Below are 17,673 nucleotides of genomic sequence, written 5' to 3' on the forward strand. Positions count from 1 at the left end.
CCTCCAAGCTGACAAAAGAGAAGAGTAATCACATGAACATCAGTACTGCATTTCAGAAATTATTCTTAGGGATTTAGATGGAAGTCTGTTTATATTGTGATCCACATTTTCTAGTGACAAAGAAACTGAGGCAAAAGTTGCCTTGCTCAAAATGGTTGCACTTTTCAGAATTTTCAACAGTTACCATCTCAAATTTTTGATGCTGAAAGTATTTCAAGTTTGATTGTGGTGCAGTGGATCTGTCTCAGCTTCCCATTTACTCCAAGACTTCTCCTATCAACAGATTCAAATGTGACTGCAGTGCCTTACAAGGGTATTAATAATGTCTCTGTTCTTGGAATAGCAGAGACACTTCTAAATTCAGAATTCCAGCACTTCACTCAGAGAGCAAACTGCATATTATGCAAAGCCCTTGCATTTTCTGTGTCAGGTAACAGAAACCATGCTCTGGCTCAAGCCTACAACTCTCTATGGAGGAAAACCAGGTTCCCTTCAGGTTCTTTCTACTTCTTTTTAGGTCACTTCTTCATTCACATTTCTGCCTATTCATATCTTGGAAACATTGACACATGCCAGGCACAGCCCTTAGAGTCCCTCTCTCTCTCTCAGCATCACTTGGTGTCACTCCCAAAGGCTCACCATCCCCTCAGCCCCTTCAAGTGGAGGGGAATTCATTCCTGTATGGCCAGAAACAGTAAATACGTACTTGCTGAGGAGACACCTGTGGTACAACTCCCATTGCTAGGAAGAGTACTGTAGCTTTTAAAAAGTAATTATAAACTTCCTTTAATTGTACCTGCACCACAGGATATTTCCTAAACAAAAAACAAACAAACAAAAAAAAAAAGCAAACCAAACCAAACTGCCCTAGTATTTGCAAACAATGAAAACAATGATCAGGTACACAGCAGTGATAAAAGAAAACAAGCCTTTAAATTATAAGTAAAATATATAAAATCTGTGACTTCTCTTTGGAGAACAAACCCAGAAAAGGTTTAAACAGAGAAATGCCAATAATATTGTGTGAAAGAAGCAATAATTGAAAATCTTGGGAGCAGAATAGCTATGAAAGACAGATGAAATCAAAGAAGAAATAAAATTTTAAGGAATTTTCTTCATTAGTTGTGCCTAAATTACTCTAGTTGTTTCTTGCAAGCCATAAAAACAAATAAATGCATGAGTAGAAAAAAGCAAATCAATAAAGCAGTAAAAGTATTTCTTTTTTACCTGTCACATACAAATTACACTCAAATTCTAGAAATTAAAAAAGAAATGCTTTTAGTGGAACTTCAATATTTGGAAATCCTGACTTAAGTTCTGGCAAGTTCACAGACTGAAGAGTCTGAGAATCTCTTGAACACATAAGGAAAGGCTTACAGTTACCCACATAAAGCTTGCACTGCAAATGTCACATGTTGTTAGTAGGAACAAAGATGAAAATTCAGTGCTCCTGGCTGTGATTTGCTTGAAGGTTTCAGGCAAAGTTTGGCACGGGTGTACTTAAAAGAATAAAGTGCACGTGCAAATTCTGCCTCTTAGCAACAGGATGTGATCATAGTATTGGGTTTAAAAGGCAGGTGATGAATCACAAATCCTCCTAAATAACGAGGGCAATACACCCTCTTTGCACAGTGTAAATGCCACCAGAGGAGGAGATATCACATAGCTAAGCCACTACCATCTGCACAATTAATATATGCTCTAAGCAATGAGGGAGTAGGAGGAAAAGCATCATCACTTATGACTATGTAGTCATTAGCCAAGATCCTCATCAGACAAATAAATTAAAATTCACATTTACTGAAGCTGTCACAGTGGCTCCAAAACAATACTCTAAAAATGGTCCCAACTGGATTTGATGGAAATGATGCCTTTTGAAGGAGTAGTTGGTAAGCAGAAGCACAACATCAAATATAATGACAATCCCGTGCTATTAATCTAAGGCAACCCTCCTCCCTCAACCTTTCACAATAAGGAGAAAAAAAAAATAGAGCACATGCTAAATTTTAGTGAAAAACAATAACTCAGGGTAATAAAGATCTGCAATTCAATGAAAAACTGACTACAAAAACACACTGCTTTTCCAAAAGTTTCAGAGCTTGGAGAGATTTTACATTAGAAAAATTGCTTAACAGAAAGCATGGATGAGCACAGTGCTGAGGTAGAATAGAAAACTAAGCAAAGCCAGAAGAGAAAAGGATAATGCATTTTAGAAAAAAGCATAAGAAAGTGGGAAAACTTGGTCAGTGCTAAGACTATATTTGTTGAATTAAAATTTGAGAGGGGAAGGGTAGGGTTAATATTTTCATTACTACTCAATATTGAAAAGAGCACAAAAGTTATGCTCAAACAAAGAAGGTGAATGGTTTTGCTAACACTCACCCTTTGTACCAACATTGAGAGGGACTGTTTAACTAAATAGCAACTCTCCTATGTTTCTGGGCACAAAACATCATCGCTAAAACTTTTTTTTTTATTAGATAAATCCCCTGATGCAGAGCTGACTCCCTGTTCTCCTAACTGGCATCACACTTTCAGAACAGAAGATAATAGATTGTCACACTAGGCCTAAACTGTCAATGTCTTTTAAAAAGCACTTTGAAGATCACGTTTTTCAGGGCTAGTAAGAGGTGCTGAACAACAAAAAACTGTGAGGAATACAACTTTTCACTTTTCATCCCTATCTAAACTAAGGAGCAAAATGAATCCTGACACCCTTCTCATTTTTCTCAACTGAAAGAGAATTTTACAAGCCTCAAAGAATAAGGATACTTTATTTTATAAACAGGGGGTTAGTTTAGGGGTTGTGCCATGGGCACAATATTAAATTTGATGCATTCCCACCCTATTTTGCAGGAGTGGGAAACTCAGGATTCAAGGAGGGATATTCAGACCAGCAGTCTCTCTGGGTTTATCAGCATGGCCATTACACATCTAACATCACACAACCTGCTGATCCCATACCTCACAAAGCAAACCAAAAAACTGCTACTACATATTGCAATGACAAACACAACTTGATAAAAAAGTCATCCAAGTGAAAAAAACCTTCTTTACTAATGCTTTTTTTCTTTCATATAGCTGAGTAATATTTATCTTTGCCTATCTTAAGTTTGAGCATTCTATCCCCTAATCATGTGCTTTCTAATTGCTTTATACTGATGTAATATCCATACCTTCCTCTGAACAAATTACTAATAAAGCTCTGTAATACCTGTAATGGCAGGTTACACTTAATATTTACTTTCATTCTTGACATTAAACAATAACTGCTCTTTTACTTGTCTTCAGTTCTGTGGCGAAGTGTTCCCCACTGCTAAAAATTTCAGTGTCTTGGTCCAGTCTTACCCCTATTTCTAAAACCAGGACACAGCCAATTTTCTTAGCAATCCTATAAATCATAAATACAGATTGTACTGAAATAAAATCCTTATTGAAATAAAATGGAATGAACTCTAATGAAAATTAAATGAGGTGAACCAGAGAAGATGTAACCTGATAAGACAGCTGGAATGGGAGTCTATCTCCTTCAATACAAAAAAAATACCTTCAGTACTCATGGAAACAAAATATTAACACAGAAAAAACTTCCAAAAGGTGCAAATAAACAAAACTAAAGAAAATACCAAAACACTTACCATAATACCCCAGCATCAGATTCTGAGGTAACTCTACACATCAACTTTTTTTACAAGGTTTTGTTAAGTGCTCAATTATAAAAACGGAAGAGTACCATGATAGAAGCTTTGGGTCAGCCAGTTAAATCTAAGGAGGAGCAGAAACAAGATGCTGACTGGAGGCCTGACTTAAATGGCAAGGTGCAGCTGCAGCTGATTTACATGAGTGGGACCCCACCTGCAGCATTAGTGCTAACTTACAGAACCACCTGTGCAGGGGAATGGTTTCATCCTAATCCTTGTCTACAAAGATCTTTATACCCTCAATTAGATTTTAATTTCTTCTAGGATTGCAACTTGCCCTCTCAAATTTTTCAGGGTTTAGTTTTTGTTTTGTTTTTAAACTAACCATTAAAAAAAAAAACATAATTCTGTATACTGCAGTATATGCATCTGGAAATTACTCTAGGACTCTTCAAAGCCAGGCTAAGTTTTTTTGTATTTGTATTATTACAGACATATAGAACAGCCAAATAAGAACACCTCTCTGAACACCAGCATTCAACAGTTTATCCATATCCCAGTTTTAATAATGAGCAAATAATTTACTTGAAATGATATTGTGACTTCTTTATAACATAAAACCACCTTGCATTAGAAGATGAAGACAGAAGGCTATGAAAAAGTAATCTTCAGTATGTCTTTCTTCAAAAAGAAATAAACTACTCTGCCTGGGAGAAGGGGTGGATGTTTCTTTAACACAGAGCAGTGTCCTTAGAAAATTATTTTTCAGATAAATATTGCAGCTCTTGAATGCATTTCTGGAAGGCATAGCAAAGCTACATGGAAATGACTAATGGCATATCTTTCTTATGGCTCTACCACCTCTTTAAAAATCCAACAGCAACAAAAGCCATCTCCTCTCTGTTGTACGTGCCATTTCTCCAGCAACACTGATGCTGCAAAACAATATTCAAAGGCATTTCAGGATAACCATAATGTAATATTTGTACATTCCAACTGTAGGTGCTTTGGAGACCCCCTTGGAGAAGCAGCCCACAGATTGGTGTTTAAAGATGCACAGTGAATTCCTCTCAGTTGTTTGCCAAGAATAAGATATACCCTGGGATGGAGCAATGAAGTAAGCTCCTGTTGTGTGCAATGAAAAATAGAAGGAGAGAGGGATGAATACTCAGCATTTGCCTCCTTGCCTTTGTCTTGTTTTCCATCTCGTGCAGTGATGGTCATCTCTGCTTTTTACAGAGAGAACCAAAGGGAAAGAGATGAGCCATCTTCTAGAGAGTAAATGATATGATGAAAACACAGGGGATGATATCTCTCTGAAAGGATAGAGCTTACCAGCAAGGTCTAACAATAATTTACCTCCTCAGCTGAACACAAACTAATGTCTTGCAATCATCTGAGTTCAAGGGATTTCTAAGTTCTTTCCAAGTAGTTTTCATTGCTGAAATTCGTAATATTTCAGTATAAAAAATATCTATGAGGTGGACTGTAACAAGCTTTATGATTACAGTAAATTAATGTTTTCTTGGTTCGCACATCAGCAGAAGCATTCCAAATTTTGTTGTGTTTCTTCCTATGCAGTATCAGTCATATTGCCTTGTTAAAGTTCAAGAATATTATTCTAAAGCACACATCTTGGTTCTAAGTTAAAAAATTACAAAGCTACACAAAGATCTATTGCTGATAGCTAATTTTTGCTAGCATTTCTACCAGTAAGAAATGCTGTAAAAACCTGCACAACAAAGAAAGTCACAATAGCAAGGGACAAAAAATCAGCACAGAATTTGTGGATGTCAGCATTGTGATAGAGAACAATTTCCTTCTTCCTCCAATATTTCTGATACTTACCCAGATATCTCTAAATGGGGACAGGTTCTGGATTGAAAGAAACAACACACTGAATGAAGTAGGTTAAAAAGTTATGATCCCTAAGAGAGAAGCCAGCCAAATAATGCTGGACCAATTGATCCTGACCCTAATGTTCCAGTTTCCATTAATGCAAATTGAACGGAGATCTCAAAGTGTTTCCCCAACAGCTACACATCCCCTGTTTTCCTCCATCCTGACACTGAAGAGAATGCACCATAACATTGTTCAATATATACTGAATAAATTTTCCATCACCACTTTAAATAGGAAAAAAGCTGCCATGCAACACCTTCTACAGTAAAGATATCTCAGTCTTGCAGGGATTGTTAAGGACTATCACTACATTTTTTATGTGAAAACAAATGTTAGCTTTACAATCCCCAGTGGCTTTAAAACCCTGCAAAGGGCTTTGGGGAAAGGATATCTTTCCACATTAAAAGGTCTTATGCTTTCATATGCCTTTCACTTTTCAAGATAAATTTTTGGAGCAAATATTTCAAAATGTCAGCATTTCAATGAACAGTCCTGAGACAGATCCCTGTCAGTGAATAAAAACAAGCCCATAAGCTGTAAGTATTTTTTTGGGGCAATGCACATGAGGAACAGGGGGTCATTGTGCAGCAGAAAAATTATTATATATTTGCCATTGCAGAAAGACAATGGTAAGACTGACACAACCACAGGGCTCAGTTCAGGGCCCCTCCCTGCAAGGAAGAGAAGACACAGAGGCATTGGAGCAATACCAGAGAAGGGCAGTGGAGCCAGGACAGGGTTTGGAGCAGCACCTGAGGGTCTCAGCCTGGAGGAAAGGAGTCTCAGTGGAGACCTCCTCACTCTCTACAACTCCCTGGCAGGTCAGGGTCATTCTCTTCTACCAAGTAACAAGCAAAGAGAAAGAGTAAACAGCTCAGGTTGAACTAGGAGAGGTGTAGATTGCATATTAGGTAAAAAATACTTTCCTGTAAGGACTGTTAAATATGGTAACAGGCTGCCCTAAAAAGGTGGAGTCACCATCCCTGGAGAGATTCCAAAGATGTGCAGATGTGTCAGCAGTAGCCACCACAAAAAAAAAATATATGGTAAGGGTGACATGCATATTCAATATTCTGCAATGGCTGCAGATTTTTTTTAAAAAGCGTTCTCAAAAAGGACCCACTGTACCACATAAAGATGGAGTAAACAGTGACCACTCAATTCAGAAGCTGAGCAGGATAAGGCACTCTGGCAAACCCTCCCTGGGAAATGCTGAATGTGGACTTAGAGCCATGTGTGAGAATAATATAGGGTCCTGAAGATTTACTTGTTTCTGAGCAACTGCCAGAAAAGCTCATGTCCACAGAACACAAACCCTGGGGATCCTCACTGTACTGACTGCAGCACCTGGAAACTCCTCGTGCTGCTGAACAGCATTCCTGGGGAGCAGTCCCAGGCCACGTCAGCCAGGGGATTGCTGAGCTCCTTTTTGTTCTGACACAAGGAACATGCCTCATGGAGCTCTCTCCTTGGGATTTGAGCTCACAGGCTCCTCCTGGCCCTGAGACATTCTTGCCATCTGCTCCTACAGATGGCACATTCATGTAAATTTTAAAAACGGGTTTTCCAAACGTTTTCTATTCTCTCTCTTCTCAGATAGTTCTAGACTAGCAGATGCAGTAAATGTTCTAGGAATGACTAGTCAGAAAGGGAAAAAAAAAGCAGCAGGAAAAAGAAAATATGATCTTACACAAGTAATTTAGAGGAGAAAAAAATTCTGGTCACTGAAGAACAAGTAGAAATATCTGCATTATAGTCTAAAAATCACTGATAGCTATAGCTTTAAAGTGCTCTTCTGCAGAGGCTTACACACATCCTGAGTCTGGAGAACATACCTGGAAGCACAAACCCCCAGAATTTCTTATAACTAATCCTAGTTTCTCTCCTTCTAAGCAGGACTGAAAACGGTTCCAAGAAGAGCTCTCTTCAATTACTTTGCACACTGAAGACCACAAGAAATCTGAATTTTCAGAGACATAAAGAAATAGACCCATGAGATGCGAGTAAAAAAGACCCCAACAAACCCTCTATACTTGACGAGTTTAGATAATTCTTATCTCTCAGAAAACATTTTACCATTCTGTAAAGTTTAGTAACAAAGTAGGATAAAACACTGGGTGAACAAATCAGCAATTATCTTCCCAGAAAATGGATTAAAACATAAAGGAAATTTTTTTTGGTTGGAAAGAAGTTACCCAAACTAGATATTTAACTAGAATAAAAACTAAATCCAAGTACTTACAACTTCAGATAAGACATTTGGTAGGGAAAAAAACCATATTCTTCTATTAATTAAATAGTGTTCTACAATGTCATACATTAAAATTTAAAAGAAAAGCTTCATATGTAAAATCACAACTAGAAAGTGATTATGAATGACCCTCAAAAGGTATTATTAGTTCTGCAGTGTCCTTTTATTTTTCTTACACATGGAAGGACTCCAATCCTGCTCCTACTTCTGAGATCCGTCTTAGATTTTACCAATTTTAGTAAAAGAACCCAATATGTGCAAGTAGAATTTATACATATGCAAATATGCCCTATTTATTTATGAAATAGATATAATATGTTTAAGCATGTGTTTTTATACACACATTTAGCATCTATCCCATTAGCTGAGTCTTGATCAGAGCATTCTGAGATTTTATGTATGTCCTTCCAACTGGAAAATCTCCCTTCTCAGGACCCCCAAATGATCAAAGATTTTGCAGAAGAGAAATGATAGATTGCTGTAATTCTAAATTATATAAATTATTCAATTTTAATTTAAGATTAAATGTTTGATGACTTCTATTTGTTTTTTGGAATGTGCAATACCCTTGGAGCAACTTAAACTATTTCATGGTTCTTTAGCTGATGGAGTTTTTCTTACTAATAAAGACTAAATGCCACAGTCTGTCTGTTAGGCAATAAAACTCACAATTCTTTTCACTTCATTGCAATGTAATAATTTTGGATAATAGGGCTTTTAATGGAAAGGATTCCTGTGACTTAAAGCTTTTTTTAAAATTAAGTTTAATTGAATTAATTACTCACATACTAATGACTTAACAGCCACTTCATAAAAAAATAAAAGCAAAGGACCCTTCTGAATACGTATCCTGTACTTAAAATCTAATAAAGGAACTGAAAAAGAAAGATAGCTTTGTTTTCTTTCAGATAGAAGAGATATTTAAAAGACAACTACTCTCCCTCCTGCTGAGGGTGAATGGTGAAAAGATGCCATTCCAAATCCTACAGAAAAATGCATAATAATCTATGAATCCTTAATTGCAAAGATATATTTATGAGAGTCAATGGTCTCCTTTTTTTTTTTTTTTTTTTTTTTTCCCAGAAACTGCATCTTTCCTCAAATTGGCTCATTTTGTGAATGGGCTGCTACGTAGGGAAAGTGGAACAATGTGATTCTGAGAGAACAAAACAGATTTGTATCTATAACTTGGCCATCCCAAGGTGCACATGAGGGCTGGCATTTTATAATTCTTCATAATAAGGCTTGGCACTTGTGTAGTGTTTTATGGGATCAAAGCACTTCACAAACTAATTAATTAATCTTCACAACACCCCTGTGAGAATGTAGGTTTTAGCATTCAATTTACCACATGGAATAACTGAGCAGAGAAGCTGCATGATTTGTTTCATGTCCAAATCTTCATTTCCCAGAAAAAGCATTATTAGGAATAACAGTAGTTGCATTTCTCTGTTTTATTCCTTGGAACCTACAAAAGAACTGTTTGCATGAGAAGGGAAAACAGCATCTGGGAACACCTTGGGCCAGAGCTGATACCTTGTTCATTTAAAACAATTAATTCACTTAAGAGACACGCTGGCACTTAAATTCCTTGCCTTATGCTGGGTCTATATTGACAGTGCAAGAAAAGAGCCCTGATCAGACACGTCCTGCCCCAAGATTTCCAAATAATGAGATTGGGGTGGTAATGATTCCTTGTTAATGCAGAAATTCTTTGTATTTGATATTCTACATGATTGTATAGTATTCATTTTTTTTCAAGTTTTTGCAACAGCTACATGACTTCAGTTTGAAATGATGTTTTACTACATTTGCATTTATTTCTGCAAGTTTCCAAAAAGTTCTTGCTTTGACTACCTCCATACAAGATTTAAGGGTTCTTACATGTCTGTGTATGCTAACAGCCTTGAAAATCTGGACACAGAAATTGAATTAACCTCATTTCTTGTGCAAGAGTAAACAACTGCATGTCAGACTGTGAATTAGCTTGGCAAGTGCTGGCAAAGGAAAAGTCAGTAATTGCATCTATAGGTGTGAGCACCAGCACAAAAAAGTTACCCACTTAACACAATGGAAACGCTTCTTCACAGATTGATATTCTCATGCTCAAACAAGTCTTATAAAAATTACTTTTTACTTCCTCTTTGCAATGCCTATATATCCAAAATTAAGCAAGCTCATATTTTTATTTGGAGAAGAGAAAGCTACTGATACTTCAGACATCATAATAAAAATATACATAATATTTACTTAGTTTTTTTAACAAATAGCAACACTACTCTGAGATAGTATTGGTCCTATTTATGCTACAGGGATATTATGATAATATAATTATAAAATATATATATATACAAAATGATATAATTGTAAATAAAACATTATAATGTTTATGCAGAGCATCCAAAATAATACATTCTCCCCAGAAAAGAAGTCCAGGTTCTTCTTATCTCTTCTGAAATCCCCAAAGTGAAAAGATTTTGAGGAAATCTTTTGTTTAACATTAATGTGCTTTAAAAGTCCTTAAGCACCTTCTGTCCAGCTTCTGGAAATATAATATTGTAACAAAAAGGTAGGACAGGTCTGTTGCTTTCTTGCAGAAGATATTTTGGAATAACAAGGGTATTTGAAATACTGTAGGCAGCCCAAAAATTTAGTTTTAATTCACAGAATCACAAAATTTTAAGGGCTTGGAATGGATCTTAATGACCATCCAGGCCTAAACCCCCTGCCATGGGCAGGAACAGTTCCCACCTCACACCTGGCCTTGAACACTTCCAGAGTTCCAGCTAGTACAAATGATTGTATGATTTTAGAACTGAAAAACTGTGCTTTACTTCCAAATTATTCTTAGGATTTAATTAAAATTAAGCCCTATCAGGGAGGAAAAAAAAAAAAAAACAAAAAAACCCCACCCCCCAATAAACCTCCCAAAACCCCCAAACTAAAAACAAACAAAACACCCCCAAAACAACCTCACAAAAAAAAAAAAAAAAACAACAAAACAACAAATGAAAACAAAAAAACAAAAATAAACCCACCAAACTAGCAAAAAAGAAAAAAGTAAATAAAGATCAAATGCTTTACTGAAGAGTAGCTGGTGTGAACACTTCACCTCTCAAAGAATGTGGTCTGAGAACTAAAGATATTTGCAAAGCAATTGCTTTTAAAATTGTCCATGAGATTTCATAGACAATGAGGTGCCTATGAGCAGTTAAGCTGCTGAACAAGTCTAATAATACAAGAAAAATGCCCAATGCTGTTCTACCAGAGCAAAATATGGCAAAATCTATTTTATTTGCAAAAGTGAAAATTTCCAAGCAGCTGAAACGGAGTGAGCAGACAGCAGAAAGCACAGCTGAGATAACACAAAATACAGTCATCCAGGACTGTTTAGGATTTTGTGACTCAGTGCTGCTAGCAGGAAATGGAGAACAAAGCAAGGTCATAATACACATAATTCACTCATTTGTGAGAGATTATTGTGTTCCATCAGTCAAACAGGAATTATTTCTGGCTGAGTCGGAGACTCATAGTTGGTAATGCATTAGATGAATCTTGGCAAGTAAAACTGTTGGATTTTCAAATGGGAAAAGTCTTTAATTTCTAAAAAACTCCTCTGGTCTGCTTCCTTTTGTTTTCCGTTTGGCTAAAAAGGATGGGAATGTTGGGAATGTCATTAGCCCACAGAACATGGTTCGTATCAGGAGTTCTGCATCTATCCCATTTTTCTGTAAAAAACACCCACAAACTTCATTTACAAAAATATAAAACCATTCTACTGAAGAGATACAAAAGCATACAATGCTCTTGGTCAAGTAATATCAGTTTTCTACCTGCTGTCACAGAGCTCTCTTGTGAGGAATGTTGGGAGAAGTGTATGCAAGAGTCAATATCTCTGTAAAGAGCCTGGTAATGGTGCAAAACCACACAAAACTACACCAAACATCTTCAGCCATTTTTTCAACAATATTTAATCATTGTATTCCAAACTTAATTCCCCCCCTACTCTGACACATGGCATCACAAGACTCTACCAGCAAAGAGGCAAGTTCCAGAGAGACATCATAAAGTAGATACACAAAAAGCAGTAATTCTAAATTGGCAAATAGAAGGATCTTGTCACCATTCTCAAATTTTGCACTCCCATCCCTGGAAAAAAATTCCAAAAATTTGGTGCTTTCAGAGAGTGCAAAAATCAGAGAAGTGATTCTTCCTCAGGCTTACACAGAAGAAAGCAGAAGACAGCTGAACTTTTCCATCCACACTTCTGGAAAGGTTTGTCAAAAGTCAGGGGAAATTTTTAATATAGATATAGATATATATATATACAAAAATAAATAAAGGAAATAACAAACTCATCTTCTGTAGCACCCATTTCTGCTAAGTGTATTATATAAACCCAGCTATTTTAACACAAAAAAAAATTAGTTAAAGCCATATCTTTTCCTTAGTTCTGGCTGCATATCTAATTCAAATTTTATTCAACCTATACTATTTGCTATCCTGGATTTGAATGTCTAAATTTTCTGTTCTAAATGTTGTCAAATCACTAATATCCTCTTGCAAGTCATCTTAATTTCCAACATAGTAATTTTCCCTGTAATGACTATTTAAGACTATATGTTTACAATTTTCTACCATTTAGGGACTTAAGTATATCATCTACTGAACGTCCTGCTCTTGGCAGCAATGAATAATTTTCTTGACAGATGGAATATAGGAAAAAAATACTAAATAAAAGATAAATAGCTGGCAGTTATCCCTCAGAAATAAAAGTCCTTCTTAACTTAAACGCAACCAGCACGTCATGTTCTCTGTAAAAACAAGGTCAAGAATTTAGTGATGCCTTTAACTAATGCCCTATTGCAGTGAAGAAGGCAGGCAATGAGGACAACGTACCAACCATTTAGATGTCTCCATTCATTATCAGCCATTTCTCTTTTTTCCCCTACTTCTCTCTCCTCTGCCAGCGACTGCATAATCCAGGTGCTCACAAAACTGCCTCTTAGTCCTTCCTGAAATTTACCTTGCCAACATCACATCTAATCAGATGTGACATGCACACCATGTACGGGCTCTGCTCACAAAAACAAAGAGGGCACTCTTAAAGGATCACTGCTTGCTGTATGAAATTGTTTATAAATAGATGTATGGGGAGGTGAAACATTTCAGACTGATACTTAAGGGAAAATGAAATGAAAAATGAATCCCACAGTAAGAATATGTGACTGCAAGGATAAGCTAAAGTAAATGAATGCAGCAACAACAGTAGTGATTTTCAGATTAATAGTGTACAGGGGGTTTTAGATATGTAAGAAATACAACTAAGCAGGAATTTTTAAGATGTGGAAATTACTAATAAGCAAGAAATAAATATATCAGTACTGTGAACATTTGAAATAACAATAACTCTGAGTTGAATTTAGATGAAATAGATAGATAAAGTTATTTAAAGCTATAAAACTAAAGCCTTAATATCAGAATTATATCATTGATTGCCACTCGATCCAGGGAAAGCAAAAGCAGAATATGGCCAGTCATATAACCCCGTTGTATTTCCACTGGTGCATCTTCCCAATCCAGCCCAGGGTTTGAAGGATGTTTTAGCCAGAAAGCCCTTGTGAGACCTACTGGGCTGAGTCTGAGTCTGAGGAATCCATTCTGCACTTCACAGGACTTGTCTGGGGTTCATTAAGAATTAGGACCTGTAAGGAGGGGTTTTCTATCAGGTACCTGTTGTGTTCCACAGTCCCCACCCCAGAAGACACAAGAAGCTGCAGAGCCCTTCAGCTGCCCAGGGGTGATGGCAGTGCCCAGCTTTCCTCAGGGACACTCACCCTGCCCCTGCCTCGGGCACAATTCACTGCACACAGCCAAGAACAAGGGACAGCTCACGTCCAGCATTCATCTGGTGCCAGCTCGCAGGGCAAAGAGAACTCTTGAAATGCACCAAGTCTTAAAAGAGATGTAAGAATTGATAGTCTCAAATGTGAGATTGCTAGGTATATCAGAATACTAGGAAATTATTTCCTAAAGTGAATTTTTTACCTAGGAAAAAAACTGTTTAAATATCTCTAACACTGGACTGTACACAAGTCCTCCAATAGAAAAAAAATCCCATTTTAGAATTATTCTAAAACCATTTTGGATAACATATTGTGATTGCAAGTATTGAAGAAAATAACTCTGGGAAATAAAGGCTCAAAGCATTAATAATGATTCCTCTAATTACATTGAACAGCTTTAAGTGAAAAATAGACACCATTTCACGTTATTGCATCTCATAAGAGACATTAAAATTGATCTGCTATTTATGCTGAATGAAAAGGAGGAAAGGTTTCACCAAAAACAATGAAGCAGTATCAACACCGGTTCAGCTAAAGAAAAGAAACAATCAAAACCCTCAAAACTTTAAACAAAGTATATTTCATGAAAGGTTTTAAATTTTTGAAAAACAAATGAACATCACAAAGTAACTTCCAGAAAATAAAACTTTCTTTTACTTGATTCTTCTAGGAGGATTCTTTGTGAACCCTACTTGCTGCTTACCAACCTTTTAAAAAAACAGAATTTATTACAGATGCTTAAAAGTACTCAGAATAAAAAATGCCACAAATAGCAAAAAAAAATTAGCATTATTGAAGACATTAAGCCTAATATTTATTTCTAATTTATTCTAGAAGATAATAATAAAGTTTATGATTTCAGAATCCTAAATTGAAAACTACACCAAAACCCTTGTTATGCTCGCTCTCACTCCGCTAATATAACTGTGTGTTATGTAGCTGGTTTATATTTCACTCTAAACTGCAGCTGCCTTTCAGGGAACCAAATATCTGTTGCTTCACTGAGCAATCACAAAAACTCCGGACTTGCTGGCAGCCACAGAGCCAGAGCCTGAACTGCTCCCACAGCAAACACAGCTGGACACAACAAACTTTGGCATTTACAATCCCCAGCTCGGCAGCATTTTCTGTCCTTACCCCAGGCAAAGCTTTCCTGCTGTTTTGTTACCTACCCACACAGCACTGGCATCACCTTTTGCAGCTATATTGTTAAATCCGTTTCTCAGCAATTATTTATCCTGCTGACATCACTAAACAGACAATTTCCCAAGTTTGCAGAACTCCAAAAGTGAAGCCCTTTTGTTGATTTCTCCAGCCAGCCCTCTCCATAGAGTACACAGAACAACAGAAGGTTGTAAAACATTTCAAGTTATACCTCATCTCAGTGAAAATCAGAAAGCTGATTCATCTGGGTAGCATACAAACCAATCTAATATTCAATCAAAAATATTTTTAAAACATATCAGTTAAACTATCAATTCAGCTGTCATATACATTTTCTGTTTTTTCCTCTAATCCTCATTTTGTATTTCATATTTCAATTCCTTTGAAGAAGCAGTTTTAAACCAGGCTTTTAATCCAGAATATTCCAAATAATATTTACAGTCTTATCTGTTCTTAATACAAGTCTCTGAACTGTACTAAAAATAGCAATTTATCTCAAAAATTTGTATAGAAAGAAAATCCTTAGATTTAGAATACAACCTTAGAATACTTTTATTTTTCTGGAATATCATCAGTACAGCAATAAAAAGAAAATCATTAAAAAACAAACACATAAAAAAGAGGAAGGAATGGTTTTAATTTTTACCTTTTTGATCATGGTTTAAAATGAAGAGACAGAAGAGTTAGAAATGATTCATACTGACCTGAGTCCATAGAGGACTGTTCCATCTGGATGCAGGCGAATCATTCTGTTCTTCACAGTAACACCATGAACAAATGATTTCTTGTCATTCAGGAAGTAGGTGTCGGGCACCCAGAGCTGATCAGCGACTCTGTTGTCCAGGGTAAGGTTTAGAGGTATCACATTATAGGACAGCCTCTTATCCCTCCACGCTTGCTGGAAGTACATTGTCAAAGTATAGTCCTGTGAGGTGAACAAACAAACAAACAAAGTTTGCATTGAAACATATTCAGAAAAATGGCATTTTTCTGAATATGGTATTCTGAATGGTATTCATTGGGACTGTTCCTAAAGGAAAGCATTTCTGTTCAGAATTTCCATCAGTAGATGTATTTATTTTTACGGTATTGAATATCGTGTATGCACTTAATAACAGCAGTGAGTACACAGAGAAGATGGGGTATTTAAATTTTATTAATGAGTTGGAAGATCTCACTTCAATATTTAAAAATAAAATTTAAAAAATTGTAGACATTTAACAGCATGTTGCACTTTACAAGCCTGGGTGTTCTAGGAAATAGGAACATTCAGAGATCCAAATTTAATTTCAAGGTCTCCATTGTATTCAACAGAGCTCTGGACCAAGCCTTCTGTCTCTGAAGTTGCAGTCACCACACAAAGACTTGCCTAAATTAAAATTTCTTCAAAGTCTGTTAACTTTCCCCTGGGCACTGAAACCAATGAGAATTTTTTAAAGTTTCTAAGCTATACACTTAGTCTTAATTTTACAAATGAAGCAACTCTGGTTACTTCATGGGGACAACTCAGAATGCACAATTAGCATCTCAGTAATTATTCACAGTATTATGAGACTTGCATTGTTTTGATACAGATCCCCACTCTACAGTGCTTCAGAGATGTTTCGAGCTCTTGGTTTTTTAAGGAATAATGCAATTACAAAGGTTATACCTTAGTCAAAATTGTTATCCAGATGCAGAATATTCATTATATTTAGCCAATGCTAAAAAAAACCTCTACAAATAGTACAAAAAGTATATTGAGAGCAACCCTGGAGAAAGACTTGCATAAATGACAATATTAGTTCTTATGCCCTGTTTTATAGTGTAAAGGAGAGTCCAATATTTAAATCATTTTTTATTATAGTTGGAAAATAAAAATTTGTCTTCCTCCTGAACTACTTTAAAAGCATATTCCACAAGTGTATTTTACAAGTAATCTCATTTAAGAGGTTATTTGACATATGAACAATATATATAACTTCTCAGAAAAGACAAAAATAATTTTTTCTTATTCTGCAGTTTCACAGACTGAACAGCCCAGTAGGAGATCACTGAAATTGGGTTGCTGTAATTATTCTCTTTAAAATGTACAATACCCACCCCTTGAACTAGGGAGGGCTGTGAGAACTATGGCTATTTCAGCAGAATTCTGTAAGCAATGACAGAACCTTGAAACTAAGTGACCCTGCCTCTTCTGCAGAACAGTGTGCACTCAGATGAATCAGTATAAACTATTTTTTTATAGAAATGTGCATTTCAGTGGTGGAAAGACACTTATTTTTTGCCTCATCCCTCCCCAGAAGAGCCCATGTACATGGGCTTGAAAATGCCTCTTCAATTTTCAGTGAAGCAGGAGGAAATACGTGTTCTGCTGTGAATAGTTACTGCATTTCCTCCTCACCAACACAAAGCACAGATGGTATTTCTGTCCCTCCAGAGCTCCTGGCTGCACTGGTCACAGGTCAGTCCCCTTCCCCTGCTGCAGCCCTGGCCATGCCTGGAGCCCCAGCACCTTTGGCCGGGTGGCACAACAGCGACTCTGCAGCGACTCAAGTAGCTGAACACCAAATGAGCCTTCCCAGCTGTTTAACTACCAAATATATTCACCTGGTCCTGTTCTATAAGCTGATCAGTTTTAACAATTTGAAACCTCTTCCCACTCCCCAGGGTCAGGATGAGATTCTGCTTGCAAGAGCATTCCACCTACAGCTGGAGAATTTTACTGTTATGCTTCATCACTGTTCTGCAGGATTTGATTCATAACCAGAAATCAGAAAATCTTCAGTAGGAAAATTTATTAGTCTTCATTATACTAATATATCACATTATCAAATAATTATCAATAGCAATTGTTTCACTATTATCCTTGGAATGCTGCATTTTATTC

General features: G+C 36.5%; 1 protein-coding gene across 6 annotated transcripts in view; it reads right to left on the reverse strand.

Annotated features, from left to right (window-relative positions):
* The window catches only part of GABRB2 (gamma-aminobutyric acid type A receptor subunit beta2), a 135,961-nt gene that overhangs the window by 75,783 nt on the left and 42,505 nt on the right, over positions 1-17,673 (reverse strand). For all 6 annotated transcript variants that reach the window (XM_030284135.4, XM_072935392.1, XM_032750871.3 and 3 more), the window contains one exon: positions 15,509-15,729. In XM_030284135.4, the coding sequence (XP_030139995.1) occupies positions 15,509-15,729 (221 nt within the window). The remainder of the gene's footprint in view (positions 1-15,508; positions 15,730-17,673) is intronic.

The sequence above is a fragment of the Taeniopygia guttata genome, chromosome 13 (genome assembly GCF_048771995.1).
Source record: "Taeniopygia guttata chromosome 13, bTaeGut7.mat, whole genome shotgun sequence".
Lineage (NCBI taxonomy): Eukaryota > Metazoa > Chordata > Aves > Passeriformes > Estrildidae > Taeniopygia > Taeniopygia guttata.